Here is a 16416-nt window from a genome sequence, read left to right as displayed (position 1 = left end):
CGGGGCCGCCTCCTCCCTCCCGTCCTGCCGCCTCCGCCCCCTCTCCTCCCTCCCTCCCGCTCTTTGTCTCCCGGCGCCGGCCTCCCCGCCACGCGCCCCCCGCGCCGCCCTTCCCGGGAGACCCCGCGGATCCCCGCGGACGCGACGCGACGCGTGTCTGCCTGCCCGGCTGGGGGCCTGCGTCCCGCGGGCCGGAGGGCGGCGGGGCGGGGAGGTAGTTCCCTCCCTCTCCCCCTCTCCCTCCCTTCTGCCTCCTCCCTCGCTCACACGCACACACAAACACGCACACACACACGCGCGCACACACACGCGCACACGCGTACACGCGCGCGCGCACGGAGCATCCTCCCGTCAGGGCTCTGGTCCAGCCCCGCCCGCGCCTCCCGGTCCCCGCAAACCCTCTCCTCCTCTCCCGCTCTCCTCATCGCCTCCGGCTCCCGGACCCTCCGCGCCCGCGCCCGCCCCTCTCCCGGGATGGAGCGGCTCGAGCCCGCCCGCAGCCCCCCGCGGCCGGGGTGACGGCCCCCGCCCCTCCCCGCCTGGCGCGCGCCGCGAGCACCATGGGCCCGAGGGGCTCCCGCGGCGCCCGACGCTGAAGATGACTGATGCTGGAGGTGAGGACCCCGACGTGGACCGGGAGCAGAGCCGGGGTCACCGGGGACTCGCGGCGGGACCCTGAGTGGGGTCGGATAGGGCCTTTCTTCCCCATCCCTGGGTGCTGGGCTGCCGGGGGAGGGGGGCGGAGGTAGGATTTGTGCCCCTAATCCTCTCCCTCCCGGAGAAATTAATTAAAAAAAAAAAAAAAAACTGGCGTGGGGGGAGGGGGGAGGGCTTAACTCCTTCCTACCCGGCGCGGAGTTGGACGGCTGGAGCGGAGAGAAACTAGCCGCCCGGCCGCGACCCGGGGTGCGGTAGGTGCGCGGCCTCCGCGGCGCTGGGGGCGCCGGAGCCTAGGGCAGGGGCCGCCGCTTTCTCCAGCCCCCCACTGCCCCCTTGCCCCCAGCCTCCCCTCCAGGCCTTTTCTCCCCGGTCCTTCTCGGTGGCACTTCTGTCTTGGTCTCTTTCTCTTCTTCCCGGGCTCCTTCCCTCTTGCCTGCCTCGCTGGGTCCCGCCCCTCTCTCTACAGCCCCCCTTGATCTCTCCTGGCAGCCCTCCTAGGGGCCTCCCTCGGGACCAGGGCACCCGGCCCCCACCACTGCTTCCCCCGCCCCACTCATCCCTTTCCTGCTCTTTCTTCCTTCTTTCTGCAGCTCTGTGGACAGTCTCCACCAACCTGTCTGTCCCTGTCCCTACTTCCCACTCCCCTCTGGGGCTTGTGCACCCTTTCTCTTTCTTCTTCTCTGGCTCCCAGGAAGCCTCCCTTACTCCCAGAGAAGAGTCAAAGGTCATAAGTGCTACTTCTCTGGGAATTGGAAGCTTTGGGAGGAAGGAGTGACCTGGTAGCTCCAGTTCCCAGAGGGACAGGTTCATTTCCATCTTGTGGCAGTTCCTGGTTAAATGTGTGCATATGAATGTGTGTGTGTGTGTGTGTGTGTGTGTGTGTAGAAGTCTTGGGGGGGGTGGTGTTTTCCAAAGCTCAGTTGTGGTGAGGGAGGCCTGGTGACCTCTTGGATGGCCTGTTTCCCAGAGTTCCCCATGGGACTTTGTCCCCCCCACACACACACCAAGGAGTTAGTTGTTGAAGGAAGGGAAAGAAAGCCATTTGTGCTGAATCAGGTTGGATTAGGCACAGGTGTGAGCTGGAAGGCCCAGCCTGTCCCAGAGGACCCCTGAAAGAGGACTATCCCTATGGACGTCTTCACCCTGGACTGGGACTTTGAATAAAGAATGCACGAGATCTCCATTCTCAGCTAATCGAAGAGGAGACACCACTATTGACCTCAGAGAGCCTCCATTCTGATGGAGAGGCAGTTCTTCTCTTCAGAGAGTCCCTAATCGGATGGGGAATACCCTCTCCTTTCCTCAGGGAGCTCCCATCTGATGCAGGGGAGATATAACCCATTTAGGGAATCAGTGAAGTATGAAAAACCCCTAATTCCCAGTGGTTGGGGAAGGGGGAATTTAGAAATTGTGTGGACAAATGGGAGGAGGAGGGTTTTTTTAGGGGCAGCCCAATCCTGGTCAGATGAGGCTGTGTGATTGAATGAGGGAATTTTGCTTATTCTAAGGGGCAGCCTCCCTTCCAAGATGGCCCTTCAGGCAGGAAGAGAGGTTCTAGAATTTCTTTGCTACTGGCACCTAGAGTTGAAGAATAGCAAGGGAGTTCTTGGAGGACTCATGTCCTCTGGCCCCTTCTCCTACCTCATTTCCTGCTTTCAGCCCCAAGCATCCAGTGGAACTTGGGGTGGAGGTGGTTTAGAAGTTTCTCCCAGTCCCAGACAGTGTGGGCCAGCTCCCTTTCCTCTGTGTTTTTCCTTTCTCTCTGCAGGGTCCTCTCCTCATGTGCACCCTCCAAAACTGCAGATCATCCCCCAGGATAGGGCTGGAGGGCAGGAGACAGGCGGAGGTTGAATTCTGTCTCTTGTCTCCTGTATCTCAGTTTTCCCATCTGTAAAGTGGGGATGCTAAGAATCTCAAACCTGGACAGCTCACCACGAGATGGTGTGTATGTAATAACAGGAGAGGAATGTTGGAAAAGACGCCAGCAAGCATGAGGCCTAGCCTTCCCATGCCTGTCAAACACATTTCCATCCCAGTGCCCTGCCTCACTCATGGACACCTGAGTGTTAACAGTAATTGGAGATCATGTCCCAGCCACACAGTGTGCCCCTGCCACTGGGCATCCCCTCCCCACCCCATCCCCTTGTTCAGTATTCCCCTTCCCCTCTAACACCCAGGCCTTGGATTAGGGATGCTGCCATCCTACATCTGCTAGGAAGCCTGTCTGAATTGTTTCAGCGGTGTACATCCTGCCTTCCCACCTGCCTCCCTTCTTGCTTCCCACCAAAAAAGCAAAACTAAACCAAACCCCTACCCAACCCACTTCCTTCCAGAACATACTTGAATCACAGAGATTTGGCTGTCCACTGTTCTGTTGTGAGTACTCCTCATACCCTTCTGCATCTGTGAGTCTGTCTGGAACTGTGAGAACTGCGAGTTTGTCAAGAACAGGGGCCCTGTTGATGGTGCCAGCTTCCTGAACAGCTCATGTTCAGGAAGGCAGGTGGTGAGCACACCAGTGCTGGGGGGTGGGGGACAGGCAGGACTGGGTGATGGATGGGTGGATGGATGGATGGAATGATGGATGGATTTGTGGATGGATGGGCAAGTAGATGGATGGCTAAGTAGGTGGGTAGGTAGATGGATGGATGGAAGGACCTGGATTCTGCTCCTGATTTTGCCATTGACCTTAAGCCAGTCACATTCTCCCCTCTGTTTCTTTATTTGGAAAATGAGAGGATTGGATTTAATAATCTCCCAAGATTTCTCCCAGGTTCGATGTTGGACAATTTATGACGATCAAACGTTTTGAGGGAGTGCTGCTGATGGAAAGCCCAATACACTGAGGGGGGGAGAGTTCAGTGAACCATGTGAAAGCTCACAGCAAATCAGCTTGGACCAAAACCAGAGGACTCAGCCTGTGCCTACACCCTGGATTTCCTTCTGCCCTTACTCTTCTACTTCTGCCTCCTGCCCCACCTCCCACCATCTGGGGGATGCTTCAGACAACTTCTTTTCCAAGGGGCTGGAGAAAGAGTTCTAAGGGAAGGTGAAGGGCCAGAAGGCCAGGAGCAGGCAGCCAGTGGCAGCTCCTTTGTCTCCACCAACCTGAACCTCTTACAGTCTTTCTCTTTCTCTCTTTCCCTCCCTCCCTTCTCCTCAGCTCTCTTGAGTCATGGCTTCTTCAAAGCTACGAGAACCTGCGGATGAGGTTTTTGGTAAGTTCTATTTGCCAAAACCACCAGCACTTGGGAGGGGGGATTCTCTCTGGGACTTTAGTGTGTGTGTGTGTGTGTGTGTGTGTGTGTGTGTATACTGTGGCCTGGCAGCCTGAGTCTTTGTCATAATACTCTCTGCCAATTACAACAACAATAAGGGTCTCCATTTATGAAGTGCTGTCTCATGCCAGGTACTAGGCTAACACCCCCATCTCGCAATATCACTTAATCCCCACAATAATGCCAAGAGGCGTGCTCATTGTACCGACAAGGAGCCTAGAGCACAGGGTGCTAAAGTGACTCGCTTTAAAGATTGCAGGGCAGGTTAGTGGCAGAGCTGGGACTAGAAGCCTGGACTGCCTAATCCCTGCTCTGTGTCACTGTGCTGCTATACACTTGGATTCCCAGCAAAGGTGACACCCATTACCTCCACATCGCATGGTGGGGGACCTCGGCCCGCAGGATGTGCATGCAAATCAAATGCATAGAACATACAACCTCAGTACCTCCAGGCTGACCCCCTCTTTACATACTGGGGTGGGGTGCTGGCACACACCTGCTGGCACCATCATTTGCCCCCTGCAGTCTTTCTCTTGAGGGTTTGGGGAAAGATGACCTGAAAGGGCAGAATTCCCAGCATGCACTGGGTGGGAAGGCTGTTTCCCAGCTGGGGAAAGGAGTCCCCTCCTCCTGGTGGAGGAGTCAGGGAGTAAAGGGAGGAGTCAGGGAGTAAGGGACCGGGAGGATCACAGGGAGCATGGAGGGAGAGGGGGAGACAGGTGGCCCCTGAAGCCTGCAGCATGTGCACGGCCCTTGGGACTCTCAGGTTGGTGTGCGCAGCATTAGGGGGGCTCCCAGCTTCTCCTCCCCAGCCTTCTCCTCATCTCTATCTTCCCTCCCCTCCCCAGCTCACCCTCTTCTCCCCTGCGTGGCCACATGCCCTGGCAATGCCAGGAACTGCTGCCTCCCGGCTCCTGGGAACACTGCTTTCCTGGCCTCCCTGGGGCCCCTAGAATGGAGGGTTTGCCTCTGGGACTCCTCCAGCCTCCAGCTGCCTCTGGGCCTCAGACTCTTGGGTCTCACCCTCTGTACCCAGCCCTGGCCTGATGGAAGTGAGCTCCCCCTTTCCTAGGCTTCTGGGCCTCCACCACCCCCTCAACCCCATGTCTTCCTGTTTTTCTTCTCCCTGACCTGCTGAGGTAGCTGGCCTGCCCTTGCCTGCTTCCTGATGTGAAAGGTGATTAAATATTCATGACTCCCCACTGCCCAGGGCTGGGGAGAGAAAGACTGAGAGACAGACCCACATGGAGATGGAGGGGGAGGCAGGAGGCCAGGTAGAGCAGGGACCAGAGGTGAGGCAGGCCCCAACTTGCCTCAACACTTCAGCCCCCTAGGAGTTCCTTTGATCCCTCCAAGGTAAGCCACCCTGCAGTCCTGATGTGGCCCTAGTCAGGGGCGAGGGGCCCTTGGGGGCCTGGGCACCAGGTGAGCACTGGAGATGGAGAGGATGTCTGGTGGCAGCTCCCTGCCCTGCCCAGAACAGCAAGATTCTGATGGCTGTAAGGCCTGGATGCTGTCCTTAAGTCCCTTTCCACCTCTGGCCAAACCCTTCCTCTCTGAGCCTCAGTTTACCCACCTGTAAAATGAGGGGTTGGACTCACAGGTCGCTCTCATCTCTTCCTCAGAGGATGTATACAGGCTTGGTAGTTCCACACTGAGCTTTGGGAGGCAGACTGCCTGTAACCCTGGCCCCTCTCTCTAGCACCCCAGATGCCCTCAGGCAAATTAAGGCTGCCCTGGGGATTCCTGGAATCTCTTCCTAGTGGGGTTGTGGAGAGTTTAAATGAGCTAGTAATTGTAAAGCACTTAGAACTGGTGCCTAGCCCAGTGAGAGAACAGTAAGTATTAGCAATTATTGTTCTGTGGCTCCACCCTCAATCCTTGCTGCTTGCAGATAATACTGAGGTTCTGTGTCATCAGGGAGCAGGGGTCAGAGGGCTCTGTCCCCCAGCTCAGCCCAGGGGCAGGGAAGGAGCCAGAGGAGTGGTGTCAAGGCTGGGGTCCCAGATAGCAGGCCTGTGACAGGACCTTTTCCCTCGCCAAGCCCCCACCACTGCCCCTGGACAACGTAGCAGGTCTGGAGGTCCACCCTCCCCTGGGGCCAGGCCTTGCTGGGCTCCACTGGCCCACCCACTCCTTCTCCTTCCAAAGCTCCTTTTCTTCCTACAACCTTGGCTGTTTTACTGTCACCCAGCCCACAGCCTGACTACCTACTCTAAAATAGAGCCCCCAGCCCCTGCCTGTCTCTTTCATCCCCTCCACAAATACCACTGAGCCCCTCCTGTGTGACAGGTTCTGCGCTAGGCCCCAGGGAGGCAGCACTAAACAAGCCGAAGTCACCACCCCCAGAGAGTCTGAGTTCCCATACAGGGGCCAGCGGGGGACTGACACCAGAGCACCCTTGACGAGGAGGAACAAGTCATGGGGAGGAGGGCTCCGCAGACGATTTAAGTGCCCAGTGTGGCGGAGGGCGAGCACCATCATCTCCCCTGGACCTTGAGGCCATCTCTGCCTCGCTGTGCGCTGGCCCTTGAAGTGGGACCTGGGTTTAGTTCGTCAAACACCCACTGAGCCCCTGCTCTCTGCCAGGCCCGGCACCAGGCTCTCACAGGACACAGTGGATGACGAAGCCTTGCCCTCCACAGCGCACAGTGTGGCACAGGACTGTCATTTCTGACCAGAGCCTTGAGCCAGGCCTCGAGAGGTGTGGCTGTCCCTCAGGGCAGGTGGAACAAGGGATTTGAGTGGCAGCCAGATGAAGAAGGGGTGGGGGGAGTGATGGAGCAGAGAGAGGTGCCAGAGTGCAGGGTTAGAGGCAGGAAGGGAAGGTGGAGACGGATCGAGGTGTGGTCAGCAAGTTGGCACCGTTCTCACCACCGCCACTAGCAGCTCGTGCTTGCTGAGCACTTAGCCATGGGCATTCTGGTGCAGCACTTTATATGGCTATCTCAGTTAATGCACACACAACCCTCCAACGACCCCATTTTACTGATAAGGAAGCCAATCCCTAAATGTCAGTAACTTACCCAGAGTCACCCAGCCAGCAAGTGGCAGAACTGGATTCAGCCCTGGGCCAGCCGGCTCCTAACCAGGGTCCATATAAGAGCTTGCTGTGCCGAGGAGGGAAGTGGGGAACACAGAAAGGGTGAGTGGCGCCAGCCAGCCTTGACTGGAGGGCTGAGGGGCATGGACTTTATGTTAATGGCTTTGGGACCCACCCCCCTTGCTCTGACCTACACCGAAACCTCAGCCTTGCCCTGGGTTTCAAAAGCAAGCAATTAGGGGACACAGTTAGAAATGTGTTCTAGAAAGTTTATTCTAGCAGGTAGGACATGGGGAGGGAGGCAGACCAGAGGCTCAAAGCAGGAATTGGGCAAAGGGCTGTGAAGACCTGAGTAAGGCAGCTCAGTCCCGAGGGAGGAAAGAGGCCAGACTCCAGGGCTGTGATAAAGGCAAATCTGCAGAACTGTGTGGGATCTGTTTGTTTGTTTGCTTTTTCCATTAAAATAGTATTTACTAAGCACCTACTATATGCCAGACCCCATTCTGGGTTAGAGCAGTGAACAAAATAGAGGAACATTTACCCTCATGGAGCTGACGTTCTAATGAGTGGAGAGACAGTAAACTAAGTAAAATATACAGCATGTGAAAGAATGACTCATGACATAAGGAAATAACATGTTGGGGTTCTGGGGGAAGTTATACATTGAGTGGTCAGTAAAGCCCTCAGTGATAGAAAGCATTTAAGCAAAGACCTGAAGGCCGTGAAGGAGAGAACCCTGCAGAAATCTATGGCAAGAGCCTTGCAGGGAGAGGAAGTGCAAAGGCCCTGAGTGAGGTACAGTGAGGCTTGGGTGAGGAAGAGCCAGCAGGCTAGGACGGCCAGAGTGGAGGGAGCAGGAGGGAGAGAAGTAGAAGTTCAGAGAGGTAAGGGGAGCCCAGACTGAGTCTGGAAGGCTACTGGGAGAACTTGGCACTTACTCTGTGTGAGCTGGAAGTCCCCAGAGGGTTCTGAGCAGAGTAGTGACAAGGGCTGACATGTTTTATCAGGATCACTCTGGCTGCTGCTGTGTTGAAAATAGACTGTAAGTGGGAAAGGGAGGAAAGAGGAAGACCAGCTGGGAGGCTTTTGTAATAATTGAGGCAGGAGGTGATAGTGACCTAGACCAGGGAGGCTATGCATCCCACGCTTCTCTCCCCTCCTCTCCCTCCCTCCCTCCTCCGCTCTCTCTCCTCTTCCTCTCCATGTGTATGCACGTATGTGCATGTGTGCACACACAGACACATAGAGATAACAATTTTCCTGTGGGAAACGAGAAGCATGTGGAGGAGCATCATGTATTCCATCATGCATTCTTCTTGTACTGTCACCCGACCTCAACGATCATTAGCTCGTGGCCAGCCTTCCATCTCTATCCACTCCTATCCCCCCGGATTATTTTGAACCTAATCCAAAACATCATTTCACCATAAATATTTCAGTATGTCCAGATGTATTTCAAAAGGAGAGCTAACAGGAACTGTGGCTAGATCAGTTGGTAGGGTGGGAGGGAAAGAGAGCCAAGGGCGACTCCAGGGCTTGGCCTGAGCAGCTGGAGAGCTGGAGCTGCCAGTCACAGCTTGACATGATGCTGAAGCTAGCTGCGGGACATCCAGGAGGCAGCTGGACACGTGAACTGCCGGCTGGGGCTGAGGGCAGAGGGTAGCTTAGGGCTGCCTGAATTGGGTAGCTGGGTGGATGATGGGGCCTTTCACAGAACCGAGGAGCAAAGGGGAAGCCAGGCTGAGGCTAAGGTGGTGGATTCATTTTGATGGATTATTTGAGGAGCCTGGGAGCCTTTGACATGACAAGTTCCCTGGCAGGTGCTGAAGTGCCTGGGCTTGGGATTCAGGGAGGGGTCAGGGCTGAGCTGGTAGGTGGTAGTGAAGCCAGGCCAGCACCTGGGGTGGCTTAGGGGGTATCTGCTGACAAGGGAACGAGGAGCAGGCAAGGGAGGGCAGGCATGGGTGATGGGATGGGGGAACCCCAAGATCATGGGGCAGGGGAGTGGGGAAGAAAGGTCTTAACCCATTCTGAGGTCTGGGAAAAACCTCTTCTGCTTAGAGACCCCAAGCTTGGGGATGCTGCAGAGTGAAGGCTTCATTCCTGGCTGGAGCAAAAAAGAAAAGAAACTAGGAGTAGTTGGGTTTATGCATGATCCATTGGGTTTACCTTCTCTTCATGTCTTCATCCGGGACCCAGCCCCACACCACTGACCCCAGGATGGGAGATGGGCCTCCTGGGGAACGCGTCTTCCTTGATACCGCTGCTATGTTCCAGCTCAGCAGTATCTGTATCTGAGAGCAGCCCTGAGCATGGCCCAGCAAGCCAGTGTCCAGCTTAGCCAGTCTCTGGAGCCAGACTAGTCAGGCTCAGCTCCCGGACCCCGGCTAGCTGGGGGCTTCAGTCAAGAAACTGAACCTCTTGGAGGCTCAGCTGTAAAAAAGAGTAAAATGTGCATTCCAGCTGTCCTAGCTCACTGGGTTGTTTTGAGTGGATGAGGTGTTGTATGAACATTCTGGCACATAGTAGGTGCTTCTTAAATGGTAGCTCATTACTATGATCCGTCTGTTCCTCCCTAGCCCTCCTGTCCACAGACCTACCCTCTAAGCGCCTTGGAGGCCTCCCTCCCAACAATCCCCCCCCACAACACTGCCCTCCCCCCACGCTTCCCTACTTAGCAGCATTGCATATACCAGCTCCCCAACGCCCCCCCTCTCTTGTAAACTCCCAACCAGAACTTAGACAGCTTTGGTGCTTCCTCCCCGACACATCCAAACGGGACCATCCTGTCCTGTCCTCCTCTGCGCCTGTGAGAGGTCCCACCATCTGCCGTGTTTCTGTGCTGACATGTCTGGCTTTCTGGGGGACTGTGAGCGACCCCGTTCTCCATTTCACTTGTACCCCTAGCCCCCGGCACTCAGAAACATCTGTCGACTGTCTGGCGTGTGAGTGCTGGCGGCTGCCTGAGCTCGGCCTCTGCACTTGCTGTCCTCACGGTCTGGTCTCTGCCCCCTTCACCTGGTTCCCAGACCTGGACTTGGCTGTGCCAGAGACCGTCAGACTGGACAGCAGTTTACACAAGGCCCGAGCCCAACTCCTGGCCAAGGGCCGGAGACACCGGCCCTCCCGCTCCAGGCTTCGGGACAGTGCCAGCTCTGCAGAGGACGGCGAGGGCTCCGATGGGCCCGGAGGCAAGGTGGGGGCAACCCACGCAATCACACCTACCCTACTCACCCTCTTGCCCCCAGACAATCCCTCCAAACCCTTTTCCAGGGAAACCACACTCCCAGGCTTCTGACATAGTAATGCCAACAAGGACCACCTGCATTCACTTCTGGCTCGTGTCAAACTTTTAAGGAAGGTATTATCATTCCCATCTTACATGTGGGGAAACTGAGGATGCGAGAGGTTCAGTAACAAGTCCACACAGTTAGGAAATGAGGGAAGTGGGATTCAAGCCCAGCCTACGTGACTGAAGGCCCTCCGCCCCGTCGCCCGCCTCTCACTGCCCAGCCGCCCTTGGGCCCCGGGCAGGAGGAGACCCTCCCTTCCAGGTCCCGGGAGGACCCGAGCCCTGGTGGCTCCTCGCGCCGGAGGCTCCCTCGCAGTTTGCGGGGTGAAACCAGCTCCCAGCCCCTCGGGGAAGCGGGAAGGAGGGTTGGCAGTGAGCGGCCGCCCCCTCCGCCAGGTGACCGACGGCTGCGGGAGCCCCCTGCACCGGCTGCGCTCGCCTCTGCACTCGGGCCCCGGGTCTCCGGCCGGGGGCTCCTTCTGCCTGGAGCCTCCGGGCTTGCGGCGCAGCCTGGACGAGGACGAGCCCCCGCCGTCGCCGCTCACACGCTACCGGCCCCTGCACAACGCCGCCTCGCACGAGGGCCTGGCCGCCGCCTCCTGCTCGCCCCCGCGCTCCGCGCCCTCCTCGGACAGCTCGCCCAGCTTCGTGCGCCGCCACCCGCGAGCGGAGCCGCACAGCGAAGGTGAGCGGCGGGCGGCGCGGCGCCCCCTGCTGGCGAGCGCCGGGACTGCAGCGACCCCTGCAGGACCCAGGGGGGCGGGGCGCGAGGGGCGAGGGGCGACGGCGGGGAGGGGGACCCACCGCGGGATGAAAGGACCTAGTTGGGAGCATCCTGTAAGGCTTCTCTGAGGAAGTGACGTGTGAGCCAAGATCGGAAGCCAAGATCGGAAGGCTGGTTAAAATGGTCAGGATAAGATGGACAGTGAATTGTAGCGGTCCCTACTTTTTCATGGTTTGTGTAAGGCTTTCGTAACTATCCGTGAAATAGGCAGGTGTTGGGACGCCTGGGTGGCTCAGTGGTGGAGTGCCTGCCTTTGGCTCAGGTCGTGACCCCGGGGTCCTGGGGTTGAGTCCTACATTGGGCTCCCCACGGGGAGCCTGCTTCTCCCTCTGCCTATGCCTCTGCCTCTCTCTGTGTGTCTCTCGTGAATAAATAAATAAAATCTTTAAAAAAGAAAAGAATAGAAAAAGGAGGTGTTACTGTAGGTCAGGTGTTACCCCTATATTTGAGACGAAGGAAAGCTCAGAGAGGTAGAGTGATTGGTCCAACAGCCGGTCAAGGGCACCAGAGCCAACTTGCATGATTCTAAGTCAGAAGAGTTTCTACCACCTAACGCGGCAGCTGAAGGAGGCAGGGCCATTTCCTTCCCTCTCTTCTCCAAAAGATGACAGCCGGGATGCCAGCCCACCGGAGCCTGCCAGCCCCACCATCGGCCTGGATAAGAAGACTCGCCGAAAGTTCCTGGACCTGGGGTGAGTAGAGGAGGCGCAGAAGCAAAGGCTCGGAGCTTTGGGGTGCAGGGTAGCCCAGTGGGCAGCACTGCCCCACTCCCCCCTGCCCTCCCTCACAGGGTCACCTTACGCCGAGCATCCACTAGCAAGAGCCGGAAGGACAAGGGCAGCAACCGTTTATCCATGGGCAGCAGGTGAGTGGTCCCCACCACGCCTCACCCACAGCTTCTGCACATAGTTCCCTGTGAGCCCGGCCCTCCCCCTCGGTGCCCACACCCATGCAGGGTGCTCTCTCTACAGGGAGTCAGTGGAGGGGTCTGGCAGGTCAGGGGGCTCCCCGTTCCTGCCCTTTTCCTGGTTCACTGACAGCGGCAAGGGCTCGGCATCCTCTGGCAGCACCACCTCCCCCACGTGCTCCCCAAAACACGAGGGCTTCAGCCCTAAGAAGTCAGCTTCTCAGGTGAGTCCATGGCCTTCTTGCCCCTGTACTGGCCCCAGACTCAGGTGATGTGAGGGCACACTTCCCCCTGGCTCGGGCTGGGATCCAGGCCTCTATCCATGGAGTCATTCAGTGATTCGTTAGTTCATCCATTCTCTGAGCTCATTCATTCACTGCTCACTCACTCGTACTCTGAGTAGCTCCGTGGACTCCTTCATTCCATTCAACTCACGTCACTGATCATGAGGTGTTACCCACCCAGCCCAAGGCCACCTCCATTCGTGCTGGCTCTTCTGCCTGGCTCCCGATGTCCTGTCATAGGAGTGGGGCTACCTTGTGGTGGGGTGGGGCTTGGGGGAAATTGGGATGAAGGGGACCCATACTAGGGTGCTCAGCTAGTGCTCAGGAAGCTTGCAGCCCTGTGGGAGAAGTGAGACGGGGATCAGAGGCAGTCCTGAGGGTCTGCTCCTGCTCCTGCTGCACTCTACCGTGGACAAGGCTCCTACTGCGTGCTTCTGCTTTACACACAAAGCGCAGGCGCGCGTACCCCAGTTGTAGAGATGAATGAATGAAGGCTGGAGAGAAGGAACTTGCTGCGTGGGTTAGTTGCCAGGCTCCATGCCTGTTCTGTGGTTGTTCCTTATGTGCTGCTGGGGCTGAGGAGATCAGAAAGCTGGGAGAAAGAATTCTTGACTTGAGACTTCCTTATTTCCTCTCTTCCCCTCTCTTGCTTCCCTTGTGCTGGACCCTGGGATAATATGGTGAACAGATAGGCTAGGGCTCATAGAGCTTCTGATCTCTACCCAGGCACTTATAAGCCAGGGTGCTACAGGCTATAATGGGGAGACACAAAGCGGGGGGGGCCTGACCTAGCATGGGGGAATCCTGGCCAGTTGCCTGCAGGAAGTGACACCTAGTCCATCCCTGCCAACTCTTCTGCTTCTGTTCTAGCCCCATGTCCTCCTAGGAGCCTTACATCCTGATACCTCCCATGAGTCACTGAGCAACTGCTGGTACCCAGTCCCCAACTTCAGCCCCATCCAAAGGGGAGTGGTGGGTTGGGTGGGGGGACTCCCTTGGGCTTAGAGGGTGAGCTCTCTTCAGCGGCACGCACCCCTCCTTTCTAGGAATCCACCCTGAGCGATGACTCCACACCCCCTAGCAGCAGCCCCAAGATCCCAAGTGGTCCCCGGCAGGAGACCAAGTGTTCCTACCCCTACCACACGCTGTCCCAGTCTTCAGATGAGGTAAGTAAGCCCTGACCTCTGGATGTTGGGTGTGCAGGCTGCAGGCCATGTCCTCCCCCTCACTGTCCTTGGTCTGTACCCCAGTTCCTGGATGAACCTCTCCCCACTGTCCACCACTGGACCAGCCAGCAGGTGGGCCAGTGGCTGCACAGCCTCAACCTGGAGCAGTATGCCGCAGAGTTTGCTGCGCGGCAGGTGGACGGGCCCCAGCTCCTGCAGCTGGATGGGAGCAAACTGAAGGTGGGTCAGAGGGGGAGAGCCGTGAGCCAGCCTGAGCCTGAACCACCTTCCAGGACTGTGGTCCCCCCACCCTGATCTCTTCACTTCCTTTAAGGCCGCTGCCCTGACCTCTGACCTCTGGGCAAGGTCCTTGGCCTAACCTTTCTACTCTAGCATGGGTCCCCATCTGACTTGAAAGTTGAGCCTGGTTCTTCAGTTTGACCTTTAAGCCCCAGCCCGGGTTAACATTGACCTCTAGGATGGTCCTATCACCTGACTCTTAATTCTGAGTCTCCTACTGTCACAAGAAACCAGGTCCCTCCCTGATCACCTTGCCTGATTCTCAGGTTTAGAGGCTGCTGGTAGTCAGGGGAGACCAGGAGTGGGGGCCCTGGATCTCTGTGCTGGGAGGCTCCTGGCCCGTTCCCCACCCTCCACTACATTGCTTAGGCAAGAGGTGGTGAGGAGAGTCCCCCAGGAAGTCTCTGGAGCGGGGAGGGGCCTCAGCCACTGACTAGCAGTGTGACCTTGGGCAAGTCACTGTCTATCTGTGGGGCCTCAGGGGATGGGCAGGATGGTGCCAAGGCTGAAATCCTGAGTGAAGAACAGGGGCTGAGGATAACCAGGGGTGGGGCCAGAGGGCATAAAGTCTGGTACCCTTCATCAGCATCTTTCCCAAATGCTCCCATTCAGAATTCTTGCCCTGAGGGTTCCGATCCACGGGCCAGTCTGGGAGGTGGAGGCCACATTTCCGGGAGGACTTGGCAGAGCGCCAGGCAGCATCCACCTGGGCACAGAGAACCCAGGGCTTGGGTTGGCCAGGGCCCGAGTGATTCTGGGGCTCTTGCCCTCACCCTGGAATTCCTCCCCAGAGCCTGGGGCTCAGCAACTCGCATGACCGGGCGCTAGTGAAGCGGAAGGTGAAGGAGCTGGCGGCCGCCGCTGAGAAGGAGCGCAAGGCCCAGGAGAAGGCTGCACGGCAGCGTGAGAAGCTCCGGTGCAGGGAGCAGGAGGCCAAGAAGAGCTAGGGGAGGGCGGGGGGCAGGCACTGGCACCCAGGCGCTGGTGGCCGCCGGGCTCGGTGGGCAAAGGCCTCAGCGGGAGGCAGGGCCTGGGCACCAAGCTTGGGCTAGCCGGGCCCCACTCAGGGGGGACATGCCCTCTCTCACCCTGTCGCTCTGTCTGGGCCCAGATCCCCCAGAAAGGGAGACCCCAGGAGAGGCCCAGTAATAAATCCAGTTTTAAGGACTTGTTTGGCACAGAGTTCCTAGGGGAACTGGCAGGTGATGGGCAGAGGATGGAGAGGCCAGGGCTGAAGCAAGTCCGGGAACCCTGAGGCACCTGGGTCAGTCTGACCCTCTACCCTCAGGCCACCGCGGCGCTGGCCGGCAAGGAGTAGGACACCTGCCTGCCTGCCTTCCAGAGGTCCTGAGATGGGGCAGGGTCCCAGGGCCTAGAGAGATAGGAAGCCTCTCAGCAAGGGTGGGTGGATGGAGTGGTTTCTCTCTGGCTCTCCAAGGTGGCTGCGTGCTGAGAGAGCGCTCTTGTGCTCCCAAGGGAGGCTGGCAGGCACCACGGCAACTTGCACTCAGGGTAGACTCTGGCCTGCACTCAGCAGGAGAGGAGAGAGGGCGGCACGGTCATCCCATGAAATCTTTGCCAGGACTTGAGGAGCAGGAAGGGCGGATGAAAACCGCCTCCTTCCCCTTCCCTGTCCTGTGGGTCCCAATGGTGAGATGACATCCATACAGGTCCGCCCCTCCTGGGATCCGCCCAAGGCCTGGTCTTTGACCTGCATTCTAACATAGGACCCACTTCTGTTCACCCTCAGAGGACAGCTGAGAGCCCTCTCTGGGGACAGAGCAAACTCGGGAGCTGGGGGTGACAGAGGACACCCCCGCCAATACCTAGGTGGCACTGAATGGGTGAATTCTCACCCCCTGCCTGGTAGAGGGGTAAAATCTGGGAATTCCCCTGGAATTTCCTGGAAGGGTTCATCAGCCTTCCCCCATCGGCTCTGGTCCCTGTTGGGGCCTCAGTGGGTTCCAGAACTGACAGACAGTGCGGGTGTGGTTTCCCTGGGCCACAAGGAAGGGTGAGGCCAGGCCCCTGGGTGGGGGACGCATCTATCCCAGGAGCCCAGGGACGACATCTATCCTTATGAGGAGGGAGTGTTCAGGTGCAGACTGGCCAGCCAGCTGGCCTAGCTTCTGGAGGATGGGCCAGTTATCAGTGTGGCTGGGGGCCCTCTACTTAGAAGTCCCCCTCCCCCTCCACCTGTCTGGAGTGGTGGACAGGACCCAATGCATGCCAACCTTCCTCATTCCCGCTCAGGGGCTGTGGCTTCAAGGCCATCCCTGCTGTGATCAGGGCCCTGTCCCTGGGACTTGGTCCTTTACCCCCCTCTGCTGTGTGGGGAGAAGAGCTTCAGAGGAAACTGAGATAATGGGGCACCAGCACCATCTGGGCCTGCTGGAGGAGCTGGTGAGGAGGCTAGAAGGCACCCAGGCCTTTGAAACTATCAGGAGCTATATGGGTGCCCACCTGCATGTGAAGGGGGGGCAGTACTCAACTTATTTCAATAAACACTTATGATGTGCCAGTGACCTCTGTCTGCCCCAGCCAGGGGTGAGGGGTGGGTGGGGAGGCTGTGCTGTGCCCTGAGTACAGAGAGGTGACATGTCTGTCACCAGGGGCTGTACTGTCAGGTGTTCTGAATGGACGGCTCTGCCCAATGGTGTGCGTGTGGTGCACTGAGTCATGCCTGGGGCTGGGCGTCCCAA

At 57.9% G+C, this 16416-nt stretch overlaps 1 protein-coding gene across 1 annotated transcript; it reads left to right on the top strand.

The window, feature by feature from the left end:
• Positions 1-137: 137 nt before the first annotated feature.
• Positions 138-16239, top strand: SAMD14 (sterile alpha motif domain containing 14). Its single transcript, XM_038547634.1, has 10 exons — positions 138-614; positions 3824-3878; positions 10011-10177; positions 10670-10958; positions 11662-11749; positions 11848-11922; positions 12029-12188; positions 13295-13414; positions 13499-13654; positions 14506-16239. The coding sequence occupies exons 2-10, from the start codon at positions 3836-3838 to the stop codon at positions 14659-14661; spliced, it is 1254 nt and encodes a 417-aa protein (XP_038403562.1). The 5' UTR covers positions 138-614; positions 3824-3835; the 3' UTR covers positions 14662-16239.
• Positions 16240-16416: the final 177 nt, after the last annotated feature.

The sequence above is a fragment of the Canis lupus genome, chromosome 9 (genome assembly GCF_011100685.1).
Source record: "Canis lupus familiaris isolate Mischka breed German Shepherd chromosome 9, alternate assembly UU_Cfam_GSD_1.0, whole genome shotgun sequence".
Taxonomy (NCBI): domain Eukaryota; kingdom Metazoa; phylum Chordata; class Mammalia; order Carnivora; family Canidae; genus Canis; species Canis lupus.
This window is presented reverse-complemented; position numbering and strand designations above follow the sequence as displayed.

Excerpts from the sequence above, each read along its gene's own strand:
- SAMD14 (XM_038547634.1), top strand. The coding sequence starts at position 3,836 with ATGGCTTCTTCAAAGCTACGAGAACCTGCGGATGAGGTTTTTG. Across the intron at positions 10,959-11,661 it reads AGCGGAGCCGCACAGCGAAG|ATGACAGCCGGGATGCCAGC; the intron begins GTGAGCGGCGGG and ends CTTCTCCAAAAG. Across the intron at positions 11,923-12,028 it reads CGTTTATCCATGGGCAGCAG|GGAGTCAGTGGAGGGGTCTG; the intron begins GTGAGTGGTCCC and ends CTCTCTCTACAG.